This window comes from Crassostrea angulata, chromosome 6 (genome assembly GCF_025612915.1).
Source record: "Crassostrea angulata isolate pt1a10 chromosome 6, ASM2561291v2, whole genome shotgun sequence".
NCBI lineage: Eukaryota > Metazoa > Mollusca > Bivalvia > Ostreida > Ostreidae > Magallana > Magallana angulata.
Genome location: NC_069116.1, coordinates 60,427,385 through 60,454,613, shown reverse-complemented (window position 1 = coordinate 60,454,613; position 27,229 = coordinate 60,427,385). Strand labels below are relative to the sequence as shown.

At 34.3% G+C, this 27,229-nt stretch overlaps 2 protein-coding genes across 3 annotated transcripts in view; one reads left to right on the top strand and one right to left on the bottom strand.

Annotated features, from left to right (window-relative positions):
* The window catches only part of LOC128188683 (adhesion G-protein coupled receptor D1-like), a 31,135-nt gene extending 17,553 nt beyond the window's left edge, over positions 1-13,582 (top strand). The window contains exon 12 of the mRNA XM_052859889.1: positions 13,155-13,582. Coding sequence (XP_052715849.1) covers positions 13,155-13,164 — 10 coding nt within the window. The 3' untranslated portion in view covers positions 13,165-13,582. The remainder of the gene's footprint in view (positions 1-13,154) is intronic.
* A 3,299-nt stretch (positions 13,583-16,881) lies between these two features.
* Positions 16,882-25,268, bottom strand: LOC128188674 (ultra-long-chain fatty acid omega-hydroxylase-like). 2 transcript variants are annotated; one of them, XM_052859877.1, is made up of 11 exons: positions 25,089-25,268; positions 22,681-22,837; positions 22,252-22,433; positions 21,993-22,120; positions 21,819-21,881; positions 21,255-21,378; positions 21,038-21,140; positions 19,768-19,897; positions 19,391-19,672; positions 17,935-18,000; positions 16,882-17,106 (listed from the first exon to the last, which is right to left on the bottom strand). In XM_052859877.1, exons 1-11 carry the CDS (start codon positions 25,236-25,238, stop codon positions 17,007-17,009), a joined length of 1,485 nt encoding a protein of 494 aa, XP_052715837.1. In that variant the 5' UTR covers positions 25,239-25,268; the 3' UTR covers positions 16,882-17,006. The 2 variants fall into 2 exon arrangements, with proteins under 2 accessions (XP_052715837.1, XP_052715836.1); XM_052859876.1 differs by having other exon boundaries at positions 21,011-21,140; positions 25,089-25,267.
* Between the last annotated feature and the right edge of the window lie 1,961 nt (positions 25,269-27,229).

The following is a 27,229-nucleotide window of genomic DNA, read 5'->3' as shown; positions in this document are numbered from 1 at the left end:
CATTTGAATCCGCTTTTTCATATGCTTGACTATTATGAAAATTTACCTTGACATTGGTTGTAAACAAGTGTGGAATTGAATTTAAATTTTGGATTTCTTCTGTGCAGATTCTCGTTCTCAGCACGTTTATATCATTGTCATTGTGCTTTCCTTCTCTTAGTCTATTTAGTAATTCAGCAAAGTTTTTATCTTCTTTTTGCCTCATAATTTCTGTTAATTCAAAGACTCGAAACAAATCAGTCCATAAATTTGTTGCTAATGGTCCATAACCTTCAGTGAGATTTTCAAATATCCAGCCATCAAATACAGGTTTAAGCTGGAATAAATCACCTATAGCTATGATGCTAATACCTCCAAATGGAACACCTTTTGCAAAAATCTCTTGCAGCCTTAAATTAATGTAATTGAAGATTTTATTTCCTACCATCGAAACTTCATCAGTAAAGACAATTTTCAAGCTGCGAAACTTAACTCTCATATTGTCAAGTTGCTGTACATCAAGAGGTTTGTACTTCAAATTTTGGTTTGCTGGAATGCAGAAAAGAGAATGTATAGTTTGCCCTCCTATGTTGTATGCAGCTTTACCTGTTGGTGCACATAACACCGCCTTAACCTCATCACATTTCTCTGCTACACGTTTGGCATAATAACGAACAATTGCCTGAAATAGGCAGGTTGTTAACAAACTTTTTCCCACACCAGCAACACCTGTTAAGAAGCAATGAATTGGTAGATCATTTGTTTTAATCTTATGAAGTATGTGGTAAAAAATATTTTCTGATTTTGATTTAAACTTCTTGCAAGGAGTTTATATTCCTTATCACTCAGCATGTTTACTGATATATCATCAGTCTCCACTTGTTTTCTGGCTATGCCTAAATCAAAACCTAAGTCATACTCCATCTGTGCAAATTTTGGGTTAAAACAACCATGATCTAAGCACAAGTTTTCATCTTCTTGAAAGTCAATTTCTTCATTATGTTGTACTTCTGCAGCAACAATATGTTCAACATCACTCAATAAATCATTCATATTGTTTTCAACAACGTCAACTATACCCCTGTCTGCTTCATAAGGCAATTTGTTTTTCTTTATTTTTTCCTGTTGCTGATTAAAATGTGATTCAAAAGAGGTATGATTTCCAATTAGATCATTTTCTTCATTTCTCCATGGATAAAACAACATGAGTTGTTCTCGGAAATAGTTTTCATTATAGCTTGTTGTATCGAACATATCTGATACCTTTTTGAGTTTTCCTTAGTTTCAAAATAGAACCATCTTTCATATGGTATTCTTTTTGACTATTTGAATTGTCTTCATCACTAATTGACACATCACTATTGTCTTCATTCATTTCCTCATATTCATCCTCTGGTAACAACTCTTCAATATTGTTCTGTTTTTGTCTTTAGGAGGTGGCACAACATCAAATTTCGACACAAAATCAGCTAAGCAATAGTTCTGCAGAACACCTGGCCTTCTTTTATAACGTTTTATCCAGTTGTCTGACTCAATATTTGTTGAATTTTCTGGCATATCTTGAAGAACTTCAAGAGACTTCAATAAAAATGTGCGATTTTCTGGATCACATGTATTTATAAATACAACATTTCTACTACTTGATCGTAATGGCATTTGCAAAAGCAAATATGCTGCCTCTTGAGCACATATTTCTACATGTGTGAGGAATTTGTTTCCAATTTGTCTTATTTGCTGCTTTAAAGATAAATTTCCCTTCCTTGCCTCTTCACAAGCATCATGAAGTAAATTAGACATTCCTCTCTGGGACTTCGAAATATACGACACAATATATGCTGCACAAGAATATGCATCAAGAATGAACTGCACATCTATGTTAGCTTCCCATGACCTCAACAATATCTGATTGTATGGGTTTATTCTTATTTCTGCAATGCTGCGACGCAAAAATACCTTCGGAGACTTTAAAGAAGACCGTATTGCCAAAATGTAATCTTCCTTTGTCAAATTTATCATTGTCAAAAATTCATCAAAACTAATTGCATTGCACAATTTAGAATCATTGAGCAGTTCACATACTTTCCTGTAATTTTGCTGTACATCTGCATTCTGATCAAATTTGTCCTCCTCCAATGGTTCTAAAATGATGGTTTCTGGCATTGGAGGCAAAGGAAAATTAAAACGACAAATATTCTTTCCTGCTTTCTTGCATGTTCTAGCATGCCTGTGTGTTTGATAATTGACAAGTTCCGCAATATTTTCATTTTTGAAACAAGTGGAATGCTCATCAATAAAGTGTTGAATCTCTTCATTATTTAGTTGACTTTCCATACACAGGTGCATTTTCTATCCAAAGAAGCAAATGGATGTGTGGAGATCCCCTTTGCTGAAACTCAACACGAAAGAAATGGTCAACAATTTTTCCTAAAGGACTGCAGTCACCTTTCAAAATTTTGGACATAAATATCTGAAACCTATGGCTAAAATATCTCGAACAAGTTACTGGATCTCTTTTAATGAGTTCACATTTCTCGATCCAAGTCAATTCATCAACATCTGACTCAGTTAGTTCTGCATTGTTCAAACTTTTGCTCAATATCTGAATCAAATTTTTCCATTTTGTTTCTGCAGCTGAGAAAGAACAAAACCATGTTGGAATACCAAGCTGTCTTATCATTGCAAAAACATCTCTTTTTGCACTTTCCCAATATGCTGGTGATCCTCTTAATGTTCTCAAGACTCTATACCCTTCATTTAATTTAACAATGTTATCAAACGAAGTAGGATTCAAAACATGACCAGCTGTTATTTTTTTGCCTTCGCTTTTGCACTTTCGCATTGCAAGTGTCACTTTGTCCTGAATTTGCTTTATCTGTAATTTTTTTAACTTGAAAAAAAGGTTTGGCATTGAACATGCTGCTCGGCGATCTTGGGATCTTAACTCCCATTTGCAAATTGAACTGTAAGTAACTGGCACCGTACGATTTTTGTTAGACATTCTTCTCTGACCACAGTATATAGTTGGAAATGCTAAATATTCTGCATCTGGATCTTGATACAACCCAAGAGGTGTTTGGTTTTCACCTGGTGCAAATGACATTGTCTTATTTAATGATCTTACATCTGCAGGATGCAGCAACGTGTCTGTATTTCCAGTAAGTCTACTTTCAAAATTTGGATCTTCTGTCCATTCATCAACATCATCTTCATCTTGCAAAGAACTGGTCTCATTTTCCAATTCATTTGTATAAGATGTGTTCTCACAACTCGTAGCATTTTCACCTGATTTTTGCTCAGTAGCATAAAACTCTCTCTGTTCTTGTAAAATGTCCCAGTTTTCTTATATTGATATCCCTTCATTTCGAAACAATTCACTGTTTTCTAAAAGCCACTTGAGTGCATTCATACATTTGTTTGGTCGTATAGCCTCATACAAAACATGGTGCTTATAACTCAACTTTCTTTTTAATTTCACTTGAATTGTTTCAGTTTCAGCTAACGTCCGTGGTAAAGATTTCACAGTAGTGTTGACATCTGAAGGAACATTAACAACATTCCCACGTAAACTCTTTTGTCCTCCTCTTGGTTTTTCCATCAACTGCATAAATGGAATTCTTGGACTAATGAGACGCTCTTCCATTTCAGTAATATTTAATTCGGGAGGTTTCGGGGGAAATTCTAATCCATTCACAACTGCTAAAGCTGGTATTTTACCAAGTTTTAAGTACTTCTTACAAGTATGACAAATCCATTCTGTATCTTTTGCACTTTTGATACCTTGCAAACATGTGTGTGCTATATCTAATGTATACAGAAACTGAGCCTTAGAAACACCATCCCTAAACCAAGTTTGTGTACAGCAAGAGCAAACAAATAATGGACCTTCCTTTACTAATTGTTTAAAATTCATTACTGCAATTTCCTCAGTTTGTTCAAGTCCTTCCCTTAAAGGGGTCACATTAGAACAACTTGAAACATCATTTTCAATCTGGCAATCTGAATTGCTACTTATTTCCCCAACTTCTGGTAAATTTAAACTATCAACATAGTTTTCAATAACAACATTTTGGGTTCCTCTCTTATTCCAAACATCATTATCCATTTTTTCAGTTTTCCCTTTTTTTCTTAATGAATGATCTTGACATTTAGGATTTCTATTCTCATTATGTTCTGACCAACATCGTTTCCTCGACTGTGTTCTATTTACTCCTAATGACAAGTCACTTTCACTGCAAATGCGTGTTACAGGTTTTCTTGGTTTGTTGGAAAGAGTCTTAAAACAGAAGGCATTGATTTCATACTGCACATTATCCAAACTAATGCAAGACAAAGACATACACAGATGTCGTAGAAAATTGCAAAGAGCTTGAAAACAGTTGTGTATTGTCATAGTACACTTTCCATCAGGGTCGCAAAGCCCATCATTTCCTCTATTATGAGCATCAAACACAAAAAATCTGTCACCTCTTTGTTTCAAAGCTATTGCTGCTGAATGAAAAATCAGAATACACGCATCATATTTTGCAAATGACATATTCAAACTGTTTTCTAATGAAAAACCAACCTCTTCTCCCACAGTTTGTGCCATGTTGCCAAAATAACTCTGTCTGACAAATGATGAAATATATTTATTTCTAAATTCAATGTGATTTGGTAGTTCAGAAGCTAATAAAAATGAGTTTGATTTAATGATTAAATGATACAAAACATCTCCAGTCTCCAAAACTGAATGTAGATCATGTTTTGTGAAAGATGCGTTTTCGTAAAAATGACAAAATAATAGAAACATAAAACTGTTTGTCACACATTGTTTTCCCCTTGAACTGATTGGGAAGATTTCCGCACATTGAGAATGATCTGCTTGTACAGTTAGTTGTTGTCTTTCCACACTTAAATTTTGTTGTTCGGCCATATTTTAAGAACTGAAATATCAAGTTATCTAAATACTCTGGCTTGAAACTATAATTAATTAAACATATTTTTTTGGACACTCATTGTAGCTCATAATATATGTATTTCTACTTTGAAATTCTAAATCAACTAAACTTTTGAAGTCTACGAGTATCAATTAAAACAGCTTCTTTCAGTTAGTATTTTACGTTCAATACAATGAAAGTGCATACATGTATTAATTAGTTTTGATTGTCAAATTGTCGCACTAGAGATGTGTTATGCATGAAATACATAAAGTAGTGTCTCTTCTACTAAGATTCTCAATCTAACTCTCACACAACTTTATCAAATCCAAATGCTATTGTATATGTACTGTCTGTACACAAAAATCTTGTTTTTGTTCAAATGATAACCTTCTGAAGTTCTAATTTCAATCAATATATGTATTCAGTTCTTTATATGCTCATAAATCTTCATTCATATTCGTTCCAATTCACATTTTGCTTGAAGTAAGTTGCTCATATTGTTCTCAAATTATGATAATGTCAGCAAGTTTCTCATTCTGTACTTATATTCTGAAGTTAGTGCCAGTTTGTGCTCAAAGGAAGTCTCAGAATGATCTCATTTTTCTCTATGAAGTTTCTCATTTTGTTCTCAAATTCTCATGTTTGTCTCAATCAAAGTTTCTCATTTTGTTTTCAAATTGATAAGTTGATGTCAATTTTCTCAATAAGTTCTCATATTGTTCTCAAAATCTCAAGTTTACCAACATATATATACATTGAACAATTGTTCAAAAAGTTCTGATTTTCTTCTCAAGAATCAAGATAGTCTTAATTTTAATAATCAATTACAAAACATTTTAGCACCAATAATTTTTTTCAATAAATTTTTATGATTTATTTATTTGAAATTAATGATATACACGTAATATCAAATGAAAAGTTAATGAAGTTTCCAAAACAAATTACAGAGTATACTATGGCGAACGAACCCGATACCAATATGGTCGACAGATAGCGTGAGTAAGCTTGTACGCCCTAGATGATGATCAACTCATGACTATCAACAACAACGAAAATATAAAATCATGAATAAACAAATCGAATCTTTTATAATAGCGAGCGCAGCTCGCCGGCGCGCAGCGCCGGCGCGAAGCGAGCTCTACCGGCAAGGCGTGTGTGAATAGAAAATTCGGACTAGTTGCACATTCATTCAACGGATTTTTTTGGCGTCAGTAAATCGGACCAGTAATGCCTTGTTTTAATCGTCCCAGTAATTCCCTGTAAATATGGTTTCCCATTTCACACTCTCACGAGAACAAGATAAAAGACTACGTACATCATGCATTGTAAATAAAATAATTCCATTACATAAGACTAACAGAGTTGTCGTTCCTTCGAGTGACGTCACAATAGATTTCTTGCACATTGATCCCACAGAATTTTTCGGAGTCAGTAAATTTCGACCCACAATGCAATTTATCAATGTCGGACGATCTCACTAGACTTGATTCCTTCTCGCGAGAATCAAAGTAAAACTTTTGAGAAACAGATAAATTGTGTAATTTAATGAATATCATGCTATTTAAGTAAACAAAACAGTATATTTCACTTAGGTTTTTTTTCAGGGTTTTTTCAAAGAGACAGACGGCACTTGACCGACGTCAACTTTGACGTCACAATAAGGGGAAATTACTCTAAGTAGTTATTGTAAATCTGCTGGAATATAAATACCAAAATCTTCTCAAAATCTTGCAAAGCTAAAGAATGGGGACATCTTTTTTTTTTTTTAAATAGGAAACAGTTGTAACTTGCTCTCATTTGGATGAATGCTCACATTTATTTTATTCACTATATATTTACAGTAATTAATTTCCAGGAACGTTTTTTAAAAGGGGGCGCGGCAGCATCATTCAAAAAATATTTACAAGTAAAATGAAAAATAAGTTCTCAAAATCAGGGAAATTCTAATCCGGGTGAGGAATGGTGAGTGCGTAGTATGCATTTAGCTCTTTAACTGCTCAATGGTATCTTTATTTTCACATTTATTACATCCTCCCGGGGGGGGGGGGGTCCAAAACCGATTTTCTTATATGATCAGCAATTTTTTTAATACGTAAATTATATTTTTTTTTAAACGGGGGGGGGGGGGGGGACTTTATGATAAGTCAATTTTATATATGTAAGTTTAAGAAAAATGTCTGCTGCAAGAAAAGAGGAAATAAACTGCAATAAACATTATGTTAAACTCGTTATTATTCAACACCATTGTAAAAACTGAGATAAATTCTATTTAAATAAATAAACAATCTTATAAATTATGAATTATGAAAATTTACAAGAAAAAATAGGCATGTTTATATTTTATTTTGCATTCAAATTCATTTACGTTACTTTGATACTTTTATTTTTATTGATTTATCATAATTCATTGTTTGATCAAATGCTGCGCTCGCCCCAACGGTCGCACCGTAAAACATATTAGCTGGTCTGTCCACACGTCGATCTCTTTACATATACTAGGCTTTATCAAAATAGACAAGAAATCTATTCAGAGAAAAAAATCCAATATGGCCGATTGATAGTAAAAAAACATCAGTAGTCTGAATCCTACTCTACATGACTATCAGACGAGGATAATAAACAATAGATACCTATATATATAGGCATTATCCTGTTATTAGCATCGCGATGCTGATAATTCTTGACGTTGTTGACGTTATTAACGTCAATTGTAGGCCCAATTGTAATACTTTTATAATACTTATCTTATAAGAGGGAAAGTATAAAGTTCACGTTATTATTTGTTGAATCTATTAAAATGTATACATTTGTGTGTTTCTCTGTATTGTACATAACGGTATTTAAAGTGTAACAACAGTAACATTTTGTTTTGTAATGATCTACTACGGAATAAATGTAAAATATATTGAGATATATGTTAATCCATGTCATATTACGATGAAGAATCAGGCACCAAAGTTGTATTTTAAAAGTATTTCATTACGGAATAAACTGTAAAGGTCGGATATCGAGTCCATTTCAATCTATAATGCTTATATCATGAAGGAAAATGGCATTTGGGTTTTATAATTAAAATCAACTTTGTTACGGAATAAAGTTCAAATGCGAAGTTGTTTCTTGTATGTAATGTATACCATTTATTCCGTTGAATAATATGTCAAGAAATTTCATAATTTATATTGATAATGATGGGTTTGTGAGTAAATAATTTACATTCTTGCTCTTTATTCCGTAGAAGAATGCGTGAATTTTGGACGAAGTTTAAATGCACGGACTTTAAATGCATTGTCATTACACAGGGATGTCGATAACGGGACAATTACTAGACAGACGATTATTATCGCTCTCTCTATATATACTCCTGTTATTGGCATCGCGATGCTAATAATTTCCAGCCATTTCGGATGAACTGAACACTCTGTAATAGTGACATCCCCCCAAAAAAACAAGCCCCAGGTTTTTTTCTGATGGACCCCCCAAAGAAACCCTCTTTCCCGGGAATACTTCCCTTCGCGGAGTTTTTATAATGATTTCTTAACATCGTCTCTCTATATATACTCCTGTTATTGGCATCGCGATGCTAATAATTTCCAGCCATTTCAGAGTGAATACCGGTATATAGACGGACGAATCATTCTCGCTCTCTCTATATATACTCCTGTTATTAGCATCGCGATGCTAATAATTTCCAGCTTTATTTCGGATGAACTGAACACTTTAATAGTGACATCCCCCCAAACAAACCAAGCCCCAGTTTTTTTTCTGATGGACCCCCCAAAGAAACCCTCTTTCCCGGGAATACTTCCCTTCGCGGAGTTTTTATAATGATTTCTTAACATCGTCTCTCTATATATACTCCTGTTATTCGCATCGCGATGCTAATAATTTCCAGCCATTTAAGATTGAATAGATATCATTCTCACTCTCTATATATACTCCTGTTATTAGCATCGCGATGCTAATAATTTCAAGCTTTATTTCGGATGAACTGAACACTTTAATAGTGACATCCCCCCAAACAAACCAAGCCCCAGTTTTTTTCTGATGGACCCCCCAAAGAAACCCTCTTTCCCGGGAATACTTCCCTTCACGGAGTTTTTATAATGATTTCTTAACATCGTCTCTCTATATATACTCCTGTTATTGGCATCGCGATGCTAATAATTTCCAGCCATTTAAGAGTGAATAGATAGAGGGACAAATTATTCTCGCTCTCTATATATACTCCTGTTATTAGCATCGCGATGTCAATAACAGGAGTATATATAGAGAGACGAAACATTCTCGCCAAAGTATGAATATTTAGTGTATTTGCGATGAAGTACTGGAATGCACATAAGTGATATTATGTTTTGTAATATTCTACACAGATGCATCATCCTGATGTTTAAAAAAGGTATAAAGAGTATTCATTGATAATTTTAACGCTTCTGACGTTACGTAAAATAACGTCAAAAATTATCAGCATCACGATGCTAATAACAGGATATTGCCTATATATATTCAAAAGAAAACAAATTATTCACCTCTGATTCGCTTCTCTTTCTCCACGTGGCTTTGTTTATGTTGTTGTTTTCTGACCTCTGGGCTGACTTCTTCTTTGTGAAAATGTCGAATGTCAGGATATATTCTTACGCATTATTTTCATTTATTAGGAAATGTAAGATGCAAAGATATTTTATACCTGCTTATCAATATTTATAACAATAACTGTTTGAGATATCTGAAAACAAATATAGACTTGTAAATTCAACAAAAACACTACGATATACTTTGAACTACTTTTCTACGCGCAATATTTATAAGGATGTAATACAGCTCTGGTTGAATACCTAACCCGACTCGCTTAGCATCGTTAACTTCATGAATATTCATAAGCATTTACTTTCAAGTCTTTTTGTGCAAACCTTTACCATTTATCAAATAACTTAGAAATTTTGTTTACTTTCAGGTTATGAAAGTTGTATAGTATTATATCTCTACCATTCTGATATATCAACTTCTGCGTAAACTTGATTATCACCTCCGCACATTTCTGCCGCTAGGGGTGCCATCATGCATACAAATGAGCTACTCGAGCGACGATATTATACGGTGGCATATATGCCACCGTCTAAAAATTGGGAAAATAACATTTTTAAATTTGGGCTCAAATCGTGACCAAATCCCTTTAATTGTATTTTATTTCTCTGCCAAGGTTGTAGCGTTTCCCCATTATGTATTCCCTGATAAATAGTTTGGCCTTACATGTCTGTTATTGTTGCTGCTGCTGTTGTTCAATAAGTACCCAGAAGTCTTCCTTTGTTTACTCTTTCATAACCCGTATATTGTGGTACGTTGTGTTGTTCTCTGTTATACTTGTTATATGTATTCCCTTGTGGTATCAATGTCAAAGCTGACACAAATTCATGAATACGTATTATTTCCCTTTTATCTCCGACTACTGCCATATTAGTTTCTATTGTTCTGCTCATCGCTACACACTCCCTATATAAGGCCGATAGCACTATTAATGCTTTACCGCATTCGTGTATTTTATTCACCCGAGCACTTTACATACAACGAAAAGACTTGTAGAACGCGTATAGAACAAAAATGATATCCACTGCACTGGTAAGGAATATCCAATAAAATATGAAACTAGACAGACTGAAATCCAAGCACACGTATTTCAAAATTCCTCGATAATTGTAGAACGTTTTCCCGTGTATGTAATAATATCGCACATACGCAAACCACAAACTGTGGCAGATCGAGCAATGTCAATGACCGCATGGATTTTGTGAAAATGGGAAATGGAGAGTTTTTGTAGAAACTGATGGAAACGATGTTACGTTGTTACTTTCTTGGAATTACCATCATTTGTATACTGTGTTGGATGTAGTGCCGCTGGGGTCTTCTGAGAGATGCAGACGTTATGCACTCTGTTTAAACGACACACGTGTTCGATGTGCATGCGAAGTAAGGCATCACTATCTGTGCAAAATAACAAGGAACCATTGGACATTCTTTTAAAGAATAAATATATTTTTTTGTTTTATTGATTGTAGTTTTCGTTATTATTTTTTACAAAAAAAATTATGACAATGTGCAATTCATGCTTTAAGGAGTCTGTGCAACCTGAATGCCTCGATCGGAAAGCAAGCGACCATAACTTTCTTGGCCTGCGGTATATAAACCCCAGAGGCAGTTGAGGAGCGATCGAAACTTATATGGCGACCAAATGATTTTATGCAGCTTTAAAATTTCATAATGTTCCTAACTGGTTTCTGTTGGCGTGGGTGGAATGTTGACAACTTCAGCAACACTAGGTCTATTTCGCGCTAGTCTCTTTGATAAGGTTTCTTAAAGTTTATTCTGATTTTTTTATCTTTCACTATACTGTTGCCGTATTTTATGACACTATCCAACTGCCAAATTTTCTTGTTTCTCCTTCGAATTCAATCCTGTGGTCGCTTTTCTCCCTTCCCACAATCCGTTTTCCACATGTTTAACATCATATCAAGTTTTCTACCGTTTCTTAAGTTCGTTGCTTATTTGCTCATCAATCTTAATTCCCTTATTTTGCCTATTTTAGGAACTTTTGCGCAAATGTTTTGTTTCTCCCTTCATTCGCTGTACGGTCATGTTTGCTCGGATGTTTTTTTTCTTCATCTGATTTTTGGATATTCTTCGTACTTAAAATCATTCGGGTTTTGTTAAGTCGTACCGGGAATAATTCGATTTTTTTCATCTTGTTATTTTAGTTACTCTTGTTGTTGGTTTAAGAGCTCTGCTTCTTACAAGAACTTCCAGCTTTACTTCCGACATTAACGGAAGACCTACTCGTTGCTTTGCAACGAGCTTTGCTCTAGTTATTATTTTTTTCCTTCCAAAATTTGTGCAGGCGATTTCTCGGAAATGGCGCAGCCGATTTTCGTGAAACTCTCAGATCTAATTGATATTGATCCAAACTAAATATACGTTATAATGAATGTTGGATAGTAAAATTCCACTGCGAGGACAAGGCTTTGCCGAGTCCTAGAACGTGAATATTGGCCCCGAGGTGGAATTTCACTGTCCAGTATGAGTGTGTATTGAATGATTATTTTTCTTGCATTATTTTACAAATAAATACAATCTTCCACTAAGTCGCATGCTGACTGACGTTTTTCATACTAATTGTTAGACCATAATCCGTTTTTCCCCCGATTACGACAAAGAGCACACGGCGGGTGTGACCGGAGGATGGTCACTCCTCCATGGCACCTGATCCTACCTCTATCTTTTTAGAGGTTCTTGTTGCTCTGCTTTGAATTTGTATTTCGTTTATTTAATTTTGAGATGTTTAACAGTTTGTTATTGTCATTTTTTCATACAAAACGATGTCTGGCGACTTTCTCTTTTGACATTCAAATATTTACATTCGGTTTATCCCTCTGCGCGCTATAAATAGTGCAAGTAAAGAGGAGAGCATACGACATGTTTTTCAATGAACAAATGATTAAGTGTAGTCAGTTTAGCAAAATAATGACTATTAGATTTGCACATTTCGTCATTTAATCATTTCCTTACAGCATACGACGCTTGTGTACATACCATAGCAGCGTAGTTATACACGGTGTAAGATAGAAAAGTCCCACTCTGCTGTATCACACTGGACAGACGATCTCACGTGATGATGACAGGATTGGCATGTCTTCGCCTAGCAATTTCTGATACTGTTCTGCATCGGAGGCAATGTCCATTTGATTCTAGTACAATTACTTCCTTTTGATCTTTGCTTTACTCCAATCTGTTTTTATTAATTGCTTGATTGCAATCGCCTCTTTTTTTACAATACAAGTTCATTAATTTCTTGTTGAATATTTTTTGCTTTCCAATTGATAGTAATGTACATATTGTTTCTATATGTACTAACAGATTTTACACATTTTTTCGAAACACAGTCATCACAAACGTTGACCAGATCCAGAAGTAGATCATTGGTCGTATTTATTTTTTTATTTCCTATGGTATCCATTTTGTCCCGAATACTCTCAAGTACACTGTCAATAATATGCCAATACTCTAAACGGAATTTTTAAAAGAAATGAAGATATGAAGATAGCTAACATTTTTTTTTAAATTCAAATTTATTAACAGTAAAAGGCAACAAAATAACCAAAAGAGGATACTCTGTCCATCAAAAAAAAAGTTCTGTTGTAGATCTTGATAATTTTTGTAAAGAATTGTGTCATATTTTATACACTGCTGCATCCTTTTTTATCCCTGTAGCAAAATTTAAACCTCACTAAAGACCCGAGTGGACACCTGAAGTCTAACACCTTCACGACTGAGAGCACCACATACGAAATATCTGGTTAGGCGAAGATCGTCCCGGAGGCATAGTACACGACTCCTACAAGAACTATACAAGTTGCTGTCCTTTAAAAAAGGACTACAATACGTGGACCATTTGCATGTGTTTCCAAGGAAAACGTGAAAGCCTTAAGATTATCAGAGATTCCACCGACTCTAGCCCTCTGCTTTTAATCACTCAATTTGTACGTTGTATTACGTATACATGTATGTATAGCCCAGACTTTTTCTCTTAGAATTTAAAGGATTCTTTCTTCTAAAATAATTATGATCTATCTATGAATGAAGTTTGCATGTATAGTATCAGGCATTTGGTGAATTCTACTATTTTCGCACACATTACGATTCGCACTACTTTGTTAACTATGCAGTGACAGCTTTGTGTAAATTACAAATTTCATATTCATATGATGCATTTTTCTTGATATTTAAACTTTTACACAGTGACATAATTATTTAACCATACTTAAATGCTTAAAAAATTTAATCGGGAAGTTCTCTAGCCTCGCCTACTATAAAAGTAAAGTTAAGTTACTTGTGTATTCGGAAAACAACAAAACATTGCAAATTATGTTATTTGATGCATGTTATAGTTTCGGCATAACATTAACTTATTTCAAATACTGATAGTTCATATCACATGCCAATCATTGTTTTAAAAGGAATACATTGTTTCTGTACTGTTTACCGACAACTTTACAATTACAGCGCCTTTGAACTTATGTGTGCATATGGCACGGAATCCCGATCCCGATTCAGATAAACGTGTGCTTGCCTGGTTCCCTGAGCTACCCATTACGCACAGGAACCAGGCTAGCTCATGCGCAGGCTGAATTTTCCCCATAGCATCCGGTTTAACCTCGCTTATATATTTTCTGCGTGGACCTCAGGGTCCACGCAAAAAAAGCTTATCGCGAATTCCATCAATGAACTTAATGCTGAACACGACAGATACATGGCATCGGTATTCCACGATATTGATCAAGCTTCTGAGTGTGATGTGCGGTTTTTTTGAAGCTTGTTAAACGTCAGCGACCCAGAAACACAAAATTCTATCCGGAAATCGAAATTGATGGAAGACTCGTGGATAACCCGGATGAAAATGCAAGCTGTTTTGCTGAGTATTTGAACAAATTTCTAACCCAACCTAAAGCTTAAACTTTGATTCCGAATTTTACAAATCCACAGAAAACACATACGTGTTTATTCAGGAAAACTCAAGACATAAAACCCTACGAAAATTACATGAGGTGAAGTTACCGGTAACGAAATAACCAAGGTTATCAAAGAACTTAAACGCAGGAAGGCACTTGGGCTCGACTGTATCCAGAATGAACATCTCATATATGGAGGACCCCCTACTCTTCACATGCATCTCACACCTCTTTAACGCAATTTTTTATTGCAATGATGAACGCATTAAAGATGATTTGTATACCCTGTAACAGTAAATGTCGTTTTTGGTTTGTGACCAAATGACCTTGAGTCAAAGGTCATGTCACATATTTTTGTCATAACAATATTTGTGTGAAGTATGAACTTCCAGTGATTCTTGATAAGAAATATATTGGCCAGACACGATTGCACAGACAAACAGGCGGACCAGTTGATTTACAAGTAACTCCCTAATCTTTTTTTTGGGGAGGGGGGGAGGGGGGAGGGGGGAGGTGTTCGAATTAAAGTATTACATATGTACCAGATTGAAGTTGTCTTAGTTAAAGTCAAAACTGACTCGTGTAAACAGGGTATAATTAAAATTTCCTACCTTATTAACATTTTGCAATTTGAATATATTATTTGGACACAAGTGAGAAAAATAGCCTTCGTTTCTATTTAAGCACGTCTTTAGTTGCTATGGCAACGGAGACATCATGTAACTTTGCATAATTTGATACCTTAACATTTTATCTTTCAGAATATATATATATATATATATATGTTATATTATGTAAAAGTAGCTAGAAAACATAAAAAAAATTGACCTGAAAATTAGTTGTCAGTTTTTAATAAAAATTCTTAAATCTCTGGTAGTTAAAGGGTTAAGGAATAAAAAGAAAAGAATGGATGGACAAATGTCAACAATGTATTAACAAGATAAAGAAGGCCGGAACAACAGCAAATTATCTATCAGATTTAAATATGATTTTAAATGCATTTACACGTACATCATTTGGTAAACAAAAACATCACATTTAATATTTAGATCTCAACCTAATTTGAACATTTTTCTTTATTTCTATACAGGGCTCTTCTTTGTCGCGAGGTGCAAAGAGTCTCAAAATGACCACTTCCATCCTGCCCTCTTAATGACACAAAATGCCACGTCGAATACGCTTACCAAAATCTATGTCATGTGACATGCATGGTACAGACAAGTTAGATATGAAGGTTAAGCGAGTTTACAACAATAAGCAATATCTGTCTCCACTCTGTGCTTCACTTATTGAAACTTCTCAGCAACATACATATCTACAATATACAATTGATGAGGCACTGTCGTAGGAGGCTAGGTCTTATTTCGTTGTCACAGAAAAGAGAGTAGAAGAACTTATTTACTCAAACACAACTCTGCTGTCCTCGTCACCCAGGAAAACCCATAGATAAAAAAACGCAATGGTGTGTGACTAAGAACTATGGAAACATGCAACGTTCGCAACAGTTGCAAAGAAAACAAAAATTCATCATTCTCACAAGCCTAACTGTTAATATGGAAATTTTAAAGAAAATTTACAATAACCTCGAGAAGAACGTAGTCTATAAATTGAATTACAAAATTCTAAGAAGACTCATCGAGCACGACATTTCCAAAACTCTAATTCCATTGGCTATCAATATGTATTCAAATACCGCTATAACTTACTACATAAAACGGAACTTCCGTTTTGGCGAACACAAATTGTTTACATGTCGTTCGGACAACTTTTTCTTGAAATGATATCAAAAAATAAATATGCACATGTATGATGGGGAAGGCCCAGTGGACTTTTAATTTTTTTTTAAAGTTTAAAATGAGCGTAAATTTTTTTCTTTCTATACAGATAGATTTTCAAAAAAAATATATTTAGCAGCTGAAGGAGACATTAATTGTGTACCAAAATACGCACGTGTATTTTAAAGGCTTTAAATTTGAGACGGCGCTATAAGTCTTTGATAATTTAATATAAATAGTGAACCCTACCTTAAATACTGTTGTAAATCTCCCATGTGATTGTTTTATCAGAATACATATATCAAAGATTAAGTATACCCAAAATAAAAACATAATTATATTCCCAAATATATTATTTTATCAATGAACAGCTCGGGCTGTATTTTACATTGTCCTTTTTTTTTTACCAATAAGAGGTTTAAGGTGTTCCATGACGCCTCAGGCGTTGGTTTGACATTTCCGGCTTTTAAAGTGACTTTCTGATAAACTGTTTTCTAACTCAAAAGCGTATTTCCCTAAAAATAGAGTTACATGATCATGGACGTATCGTGAAGATCGAGACAAAACCATCCGATAATGCAAGATGAGAATCTACAATCAGAGTCCTCTTGGTGTTAAGCATGAACTAAAATAAGGTAGGGAGTAACGGTTTTTCCCGTCCCTCTGTGAAACATCAATTGTTGCTGTCTGACTCACATAAAACAAATGCAGCTTTATTAAGTTTTAATATAAAAACTTGTGAAACGTATACAATCATGTACCATAAATGCTTTTGTAACTTATGCAATGTGAATTAAGACTTTTCAGATTTAGGAAACATAGTTTTAAAACAGCGTTAATTATCTGGGAGAAGCGAACAACTTGATCCCGTTCCTTGCTCTCATGACCGCCGCCAGCAGTTTCTCGACCATGTGTGTTTTGTCGACAGAAAAGGTAAATCTAAATGATATATAGATACATAGATATATATTTACATCTACCAAATGAATTATTAATTCCTCTATTTCTAACGGAAACTTTTAGTAAATTCATAGCACTATAGAAACAGCCAGACAAAAATCTACACGCCCCATTTATTGACTGGTCGAAATCTCCAGCGGCTAACTGACAAGATACTGACAGGACTGAAATTGACACGCCCTGTTAAATGATTTGTCGAAACCTACCGCGACCTAGGAAAAATCACGGACTGCACGTAACAATCATGATGGTCTTACAGCAGACGATTAGGCCGTTTCTCTCAATTAACGTACTTGTGTACATTAAAAGTAGTTGTGTACATTTGTAAATTTTACTAACTTTTCATAACCAATTTATTAATTTGTTAAAAGAAAGATGCTAATATGAACAATATAATGCTTTCTTTGATGATTCATGCGGGTCATAAAGGTAGCGATCATAGCAGAAAAAAGTTTAATAACCCGCTAACGCGGATTATGTATTTTTTCTGCAATGTCGCTACCTTCATATCCCGAAGGGATCACCAAAGACAGCATTTTATTGTTAAAATAAATAACTGCACTACTACAGTCATGCATATCAAATAATCTATCGGACATTTAAGGCGCGGGGGGGGGGGTGTCAACAAATACCTAATATCAGATTTACCTAAAGTTTTTTAATATGAATTGGCTGTATCAAACTCATTAAAAAAATTTTTAAAAGTTTTAAACTTTGAGTGATTTTCTGTATACAAAGTTGTCTTTAAAGATGATCAATAAAATCTACCCAAGACCACAAACACCCAGCTTTCATAACAGAGATTACCTTTGTAAAAGCGTCGCCAATACCATCTTCTCTTCAGCCATTGCAAAGTTCTGTCCTATACAATTCCTGGATAAGAAAAAAAAAGAAACAAACAGACTGCATTAGACACGCCTTCTCCCAGTAGATTGCTCATTTTGAATTGTTCTTTTACTCTTTCATTTTAAATTTTTTTTCTTAGGAGGTTTAAGACACATCCATAGTGTTACATACTTTCTTTCAAAAACAATAGTTAATATAGTCTCCTGCATATTTTTATGCCCCCCTTTGAAGAAGGGAGGGCATATTGCTTTGTTGCTGTCTGTCGGTCGGTCTGTCGGTCGGTCCACCGGCAGTTTCCGTTCATTTTCTTCGCAGAGGATGAACATATTGAAATGAAATTTGGTGTACAGGTTTATCATGATAATATCTAGGTCAAGTTCGATATTGGGTACGATCGAGCAATTTCCGACAGAGTTATGGCCCTTGGACGAAGAAAAATTCTAGGTTTTTTTTTTTACAGTTTCCGCTCATTTTCTTCGCAGAGGATGAACATATTGAAATGAAATATGGTGTTCAGGTTTATCATGATAATATCTAGGTCAAGTTCGATATTGGGTACTATCAAGCAATTTTCGACATAGTTATAGCCCTTGGACAAGAAAAATTCTAGATTTTTGCAGTTTCCGCTCATTTTCTTCGCAGAGGATGAACATATTGAAATAAAATTTGGTGTACAGGTTTATCATGATAATATCTAGGTCAAGTTCGATATTGGGTACGATCGAGCAATTTCCGACAGAATTATGGCCTTTGGACAAGAAAAATTCTAGATTTTTGCAGTTTCCGCTCATTTTCTTCACAGAGGATGAACATATTGAAATGAAATATGGTATACAGGTTTATCATGATAATATCTAGTTCAAGTTTGATTGTGGGTATGATAGAGCAATTTTCGACAGAGTTATAGCCCTTGGACGTAGAAAAATTCCAGTTATTTGAAGTTTACGTTCATTTTCTTTGTGGATGTTTCCAAGGGAGGGGGGCATAAGTGTTTCACAAACATCTCGTGTTTCTTTTATACTTTTGGATATCAAAAAGTTATACCAATATGTCAGCTACTGATCTGACAGCGAGTTGGAAACCTACTTGAGCCCTTACATACCGGTAATTTACTTTCTAAGAATTTTATATTGAATATTTTGATCAAATTACATTTTGAAAATGTTAAATTTACAATGTATTTTCCATTTAATCACACTGAGTTATTTAATTCTTTGAATCACACTTGGGGCAACATTTTTCTAACTTTATGTTCCGGAAAGAATTCAAGCTTATGAGAAACAATTTAACTTTGAATTAAACTGATAGCTACGTTTGTATGTAATTTCACATCATAAAGTAGCGAGTACATATTAAATAGGAAAATTCAATCATTATGTTGTGCGTCAAATGGAGCAAAACGCCGTAATAATTATACCTCGGTCCCGCAGAAAAAGGACAATATGCAAAGGGGTCCATCTTCCGTACATTTTCTTTGGAGAACCTTTCGGGTCTGAAATCCATATGGTCTTGTCCCCACACAGTGGGATTGTGATGCAGACAATAAATTGAAATTGTTAAACAACTTCCAGTTGGTATAACGTGGTTATCGACCTTAATTGGAGCTTGATTTTCTCTTAAGATCCCTGGTACAGGTGAGTGGAGACGCATTCCTTCTTTGATACATTGTGTGAGATACTCCAGTCTATCAAGGTCGTTCCTTGAATCAGAACAAGATGAATAATACACAATAACGTAAAAGGATACGTCTAATATTTCAGTAATAATCTGTAAGAATATTAAGTTCAATCATACCACTCAAGCTCTCCAGACTCTGTTTCACTGACCACTCTGTCGATTTCCTCCTGACATTTCATCTGATGTTCAGGATGTTCAGCCAATGAGTACAGAATCCACGAGATGGCGCTTGCTGTAGTATCATGACCTATATATGCAATGAGAAAATATAGACATTATCAAACAAAACCTTTCCATGACATTTTTTTTTATAAAAATCGTGTTCATCAACTTTTGACGTGTGTTTGCACTAAAAAAAAAGTATGTCCCAATTTATTACTTCCTTCACTTTTATGTGATTTTAATACAAATACACATACCTGTAAAAGAAGTACATGTACTGTTAAAATCGATGAAATGGAAAACATCCAAGATATCTTTATTAAAAAATCATCCCTTTTCACTCATTAAAGTTTACAGGAACGAAAACATTTTTTTACGGAGATTTATAATGGGAATTGTTTTCATCTTTTTTCCATTCAGAAGTACTCTGGACATCTCGCGCAATTTTGGGGAGTTGATTTAAAATCAACTCTCCTATGCAGTTACTCGGGCAAATTGAAAATGAAACAGTGTTTGGATCTAAGCACAAACTAACATCGCTGATAACATTTAGTCCTTGAAAATAATCGATAAATTCGATGTAATGTATTCTAGAACATTGTTTTTCAAGGAAACTTATTTATAGATGCCTTGTAAGTAGTCAAATTTTAAATGGTACGAACAATTTAGATATTTTTTGTAGTCGTATATTGTATGTATTCCTATGCCAGAGTTCAATATATCCGTAAATCTCCGACAAGCAGCGTAGATTAACGGAGACAGCCGAGCGTCTGGTTGAACGAGACTAGAGTTCAATACTAGTATTGCTTGGATTCATACTTTTTCATTACTGATACGTAGTTTGATGGAATTAATTCTTTGAATATTACACAACATGATTCATATGGGTTTTTTTGCGAAATTCTTGTCGGAGAATAATTCATATTTTTAAAAATGTGCATAATTTAAATACATATAGGAAACTACTTGCCATGCAAAATAATATATCGTTGATTCTAAAATAAATAACAATCGATAAATTCAACTCCCGTCAGTTCTTCAGTACTTTGATTAAACGTTATAATCTGGGCTGCAGTTTGAGCACAAAGATATTTATTATTATCATCAAAATATGAAGCTAATTAAAAGTGGTGGAAGCAAAAACTCGGGACAGAGTATAGTAATGTATTGTAAAATACTTCATGAAACTTAAGTTCACCTTCAAACAAAAAGGTATCCACCTCACTTCGAATATCCTCTATGGACATTCCTTGCCCATCCCCATCTTTGGCTGTTAACAAAATGTCCAGAAAGTCCAGGTATTTCCTTTCAGACAAATCTGCGTCTTCCTACAACAAATTTAATTTACTTCATAAGATATGAGAGTTGGTTTTCTTGAATCCACTAACGTTTATCATTTTATTTTTAACACATTTAGAAAAAAAGACCACCAAAAACCTGACCAGAGCTCTCCGTCTCTTTGCAATAATGTCATCTGCTACGGTGTGTACATAATCACAATGACTTTTGAATTGTTTCCCCATTTTCGTATTGAAATAGAATAAGTCCGAATAAAGCCACGGACAGCTGAAACAGAGCCACAATTTGGTTTATGCACAAATATTGTACGTTATTTTTTTTTCATACAAAATTTATCACTATCACGTTCATATACATGTATTACGTTAATTTTTTCATGCAAAATCTATCTATATCACTTTTAAATGATTTAAATATATCCCATTTCCTATCTCTATGTTGATATCGAAACCCTTACATGTTTCTAATGTATAGCGTCTAGATAGCAAATTTCTTACTCGTTATGAAACAGCTAGATTACATGCGAAACGCAGTTAACTGTCCCAAAAATCACCAATTTTCGATTTATGTCAATTGCGTGTCAAAAGTTGCAATAATGAATATATTTTCTATTCGTTACCTAAATTTTATATATTTTACAAGGATAGGTGAGAGGGATGTACTATTTTCATTTACTGATTATAGTGTAGGAAAAGAGTTTTACTCACGTGTTTCTACGTGTCCATTCTGTGGCTATTTCATACACAGTGGTAACGTATCGGTTGTCGTTCCTGCAGAAAACAAATTCACTTTATAGCCGTACATGTAACTCAAACAGTAACCGAAAGCTTTTAAATGACAATGCTAGTCTTCTAAAAAAATCTGTGGGACGAATTCCAGACCTAAGGAGGTTCTGGCAGTCTGTCTCGTAGGAGAACGCGCACTGCAGAATGATGTCCAGTGTACAGCCGCTGACCAATCCAAACACTTCAGCGCTCTCCTTCCGGTCAGCGAACGTTTGAATGTTTTTCTAAAAGGCATTCAAAGCAATCAAATAATAGAAGAATTTAGACGTTTCTAGGATGTCTAAAACTATTATATATCTAAGTGAACAATATTTTTCTGTGACTTTGAAATTATAGACATTCGTAAACGTTATACCACTAGTTGATCAGCACAGGTCTTGTAGACTTTCACGTAAGGTTTCAGGATGTCAAAATGGAAGGCTGGAGTAAGCAGACGTCTGGAGCGCTTCCATTTGGCACCCCCCGCAATCAGGAGTCCCTCTCCTAACCATGGAATTCCATGTCTGTACGCCTGGCCGTATCCAACTGGTTTTGGATCTGAAATTAAATATGACCATATACAGTCAAGGAATCCCCGAGGCTGTCAACTATGTAGGATATTTGCATCATAAAAAACATAAAAAACACCTCTGTTGTTTACAAATCGACAATGTGATTTATATTGGTCTTTATATCCGTCGTTCTAACTATCCGTACATGTTTAATGGTAATAACGCATGCACCCACCACCTACCACACACCCCCACCCCCTCCCCCCCCCCCCCCCCCACACACACTCCATTACCTGCCGTTCTCAGTATCTGTTTGAGACTATCAGGATGATTTAGTACCACCCTAGCAGTTGCAGGTCCTATCCACAACAGAAACATGGTCGGATATTTCTCTGTCCATTCTATAATTTTGTCCAAGAAATGTTGACCGAGGAAGCCTTGATGTCTTATCTAAAATTTAAAATATAACTAAACTTATGACAAGAGGCATCAACATCAACCCATTTCTCTCTTAAAACTCGAATTGAATATTACTAAACTCCAGGTGGAAATGTGTTTGTCGGTCCATTTGTTAAGATTAATTTTCTACTTGGCTCACATGATCGTGGTAAATGCTAGCTATAATGGTCCCTTGCCCTATCCGGGCCTCAGGATCACTGAGTAATTTCAGACTCAAGTCAATATTTCAGTCAGTCATAAAATGATTATTGCATGGACCCTGAGGTCCACGCAGAAAATATATAAGCGAGGTTAAACCGGATGCTATGGGGAAAATTCAGCCTGCGCATGAGTTAGCCTTGTTCCTGTGCGTAATGGGTAGCTCAGGGAACCAGGCAAGCACACGTTTATCTGAATCGGGATCGGGATTATATGCTATATGCACACATAAGTTCAAAGGCGCTGTAATTGTAAAGTTGTCGGTAAACAGTACAAAAACGAAGTATTCCTTTCAAAGAAATGATAGGCATGTGATATGAACTGTCAGTATTATGAAATAAGTTAATGTTATACTGAAACTACTACATGCATCAAATAGCATTTTTGCAATTTTTTGTTGTTTTCCGAATATTGGAGGAATTAAACGACCCCCCGTTCCATGCACGATTTAGGATTTTCATGATTTTGATAATTTCCTTTTTTTCTTGCATGATTAGATTTATAGTCACATACCTAACAAATTTGATATTTCCATTTAAAAAACGATCATTAATGTATATCTACTCCTTAATAAAAAAAAAAAAGGGTGTTTTCTCCAAAAAGTTTCAGGCACTATTTTTTTGTCATGGAAGCTAACTAAATAACACGTTTTAAATATGGCTGTTCCATTTATGTTTCATATCTCTGATTAATAGCGCTAATAATGCCTTTTTAGCGGCGATACATAATATTTCATTCGAATAGACATCAGTTCGAAAATATCAATATAAGCATTGAATGCTTAATTGTATACACTCGAGAGCCCCAAATTCAAGTTCAAATAGGTTTCTATGGAACGTCATAGCTGCCTTATGTAGCTATTTCATGTGAAGATTGTGCTTTATTATATGAAGATGGTACTTTATTATATGAAGATAGTGCTTTATTATATGAAAATAGTGCGTTTTTATGTGAAGATGGTGCATTATTTTATGATCTTTAAAAAAAGCACCATCTTCATATAATAAAGCACCATCTTCATACATGTATAATAAAGCACCCTCTTCACATGAAATAACCACATCATAATATAATAAAGCACCACCTTCATAAAATAAAGCACCATCTTCATATAGTAAAGCACCACCTTCAAATAATAAAGCACCATCTTCATATAATAAAACACCACCTTCATATAATAAAGCACCACCTTCATATGAAAGAACCACAGCATAATATGATATATAAAGCACCACCTTCATATGATAAAGCACAATCTTCATATAATAAAGCACCATCTTCATATGAAAGAACCACAGCATAATATGAAAAAAACACCGCACCTGTGTTAGCTAGGCTACTGAAGAATGTTTAGAACACTGTGCTGGATACATGTACGTAACAATGCCAGTGCCAAGCTATCATTTTTGCGCCCGCTTAATTAAAATGCAGTTTCGTAAAAATTCATAGATACATGTACCAATTTGCCAAGAGAGTATATCACCACGTCTGTTTTTAGTGTACGTGTCTTACCTGACAGGTGCGATATCTACCTTTAGAAATTAATGTCCCATAAAAAAATATAATTTCTCCAGGAGAAATAATTTTTCTACAGGAAATAATAAAATTCCTATAGGATTTTCTAAAAATCCTATAGGAATTATAATTCCTACAGGAAAAAAGTATTTCCTACAGGAATTGATTTAGACAGGTAGTTTTTCTATAAAAAAAAAAAAAAAAGGTTTTTTCTTGTCGGATTTTAAAATCATATAGGAGTTTTGTTCAAATCCTATCAGAATTAAAATTCCTATGGGAATTTCTTTTATTCCGGTAGGATATTACAAATATCCTATAGGAAAATTGTTTTTTCTATTGGAAAAATCATTTTCCTGTAGGAATTTATTTTCTAAATGTAAATATCTCACCTACCAGTTGAAAAAGTTATTTTATCAGAACTTGATCTGCACGCAATAACTACGAAGTTAAATGCTACAGGGAGGAAACAATGAGGGACCACAAATACATTAAGTGCTGACTTCCATGTACACGATTATAGCATACTTACATGTGGTAGGTGTCCCAGCAGCCAGTGTTTGTCGTAAATAGACTCCGGAAATCCCCAGAAAGTGTACTTAACTTTAATAATCTTTATAAACAGGTGCGTGATTACGAGAACAAGAATAGTGGAGGCGCCCAGAATAAAAATATCCGCCATTTTTGTTCTAGTGTGTGACCTTAAAAAATGTGTGTTATCAGGCGCGTAGGCAGAATAGAAGGATAAATGGTTGGGGTCTGGGGGCCTATTGGGTCCAGGGAAGCTCCTGGGTTTTACCAAATTTATGTCAATTTCCTGCAAAAGAAATCATGCTACATGTGTACATCCCTTTTCTTCAGCAAATACGAAGCACTGAAAAAAGTTTCCCAGGTGAATATGATACAACAAAGGAGTAATTTAAATACTAGTATCGTTATAATTCGTTATCATTGGATGATATTTTATAATATATTTATATATTTCTTAAGTGCATATGGCAAGGAATCCTGAGAAAGATGAGACTTTTTTAAATCTCTATATTGGTTATATCAGTAAAAGAAGACATATTTGTACAATCATCTATAATATTTATTTTGTTTTACCTTATTTTTAGTTTTACCTCAGCGGAAATTTAAAATCTTGTAAAGTCGTATCCTCTTAGTTACTTACTTTTTATAAGAATAGATAGTTTCCTTAATAAACAACATACCACGGATTAACTGTTGCAGTTTATTTCTACAAAACTTTCATTATCTTAAATTGTTGATGATTTTTTTGGCAATGATTTAATAAAAGACATTAAGTTTGATTGCACCTACTTGCTGAATATAGATTTGAATCGGAACAATATTAGAGACACAAAATAATGTGAAACAGGTAGAGCTGGATGGTTAATTCTTTATTCTTAAAATAATCTCTCTCTCTCTCTCTCTCTCTCTCATCTTTTTTTTGAGATTCCAAGTACTGCGAGAACTCATAGATAAGCGTGAACATACGGTATCGCCACATTGCCACTGATCTATAGCTTTCTTTCTTTTTTTAAATTTAATTATTGTCATATTTTTATGTAAATACAGTGTATACTATATAATTAAAATATTCTTAGCAATATAACTTGGAATATATCCTCGATCTTAAATTGATTTACATGTAATTGTCTTTAACTGATTAACAAGTTTTAATTGTCATTGAGTCCATGGACTCATTGACAATTAAAATTGTTGATTAGGTAAAGACATAATTTTAAGCATTTTAAAAAACTAAAACGACAACACGGAATTTTTCTCCTCAAAAGGGAGGCGGAAAAAGAGCTTTATATGTTTACTTGTTACAATTCTACATGTATCAGTACCCGCAACGTTATTTTTTACAAGATAAACGATAGGATAGGATTCACGCACGATAGGATAGCATTAACGCACGATAGGACAGTATACACGCACGAAAGGATAGGATTAACGCACGATAGAACAGTATACACGCACGATATGATAGGATTGATACACGATAGGAAAGGATAAACGATGTTCATGATAAACGTATGATCGCTTTATACGATATTTACGAACAAACTGATAATGGCAGAATTTGAGAGAGAACACGTACAAATAAAGAATTTCTTTTTAGTAACAATTGCCGAGTTGTTAATCATCGCTGCATCATTTATAGAATGTATAAAAATGACCAGTTAATTTTTTTCAAAAAGCCGATCGCCGCGAATATTTCAGCCCAAGATTAAATCTCTCGGAAAATAGCGGGTTTAATTATATAAATCCAACTCTTGTATAAAGTAAATATAAAAATCTTTCATAAGTACATTTCTTTCTGTATAAGAAAATAATGCATTAAAAACGAATTATTACAGATAAGTTAAATAAATATTTACGCAGATACACATTCTGCGTACGATTTGTTAACATTGTTTTCATTACCAATCACCCTAGCTGATTGTCGAGAACATTTCAGCCTGAAATCAAATATCACACGGAAAATAACGGGTTCAAAATACAACTCGGGTTTTAATTAAATATAAATTATATCATAAATAGTTTTGTTTCTGTAAAATATGATGCAACAAAATTATATTGCATAAAAGTTCATGTTTACGCAGGTATACAGTCTGCGTACGATTTAATATATTCGATATACAGGTTAATATGTTACCTGGTTCC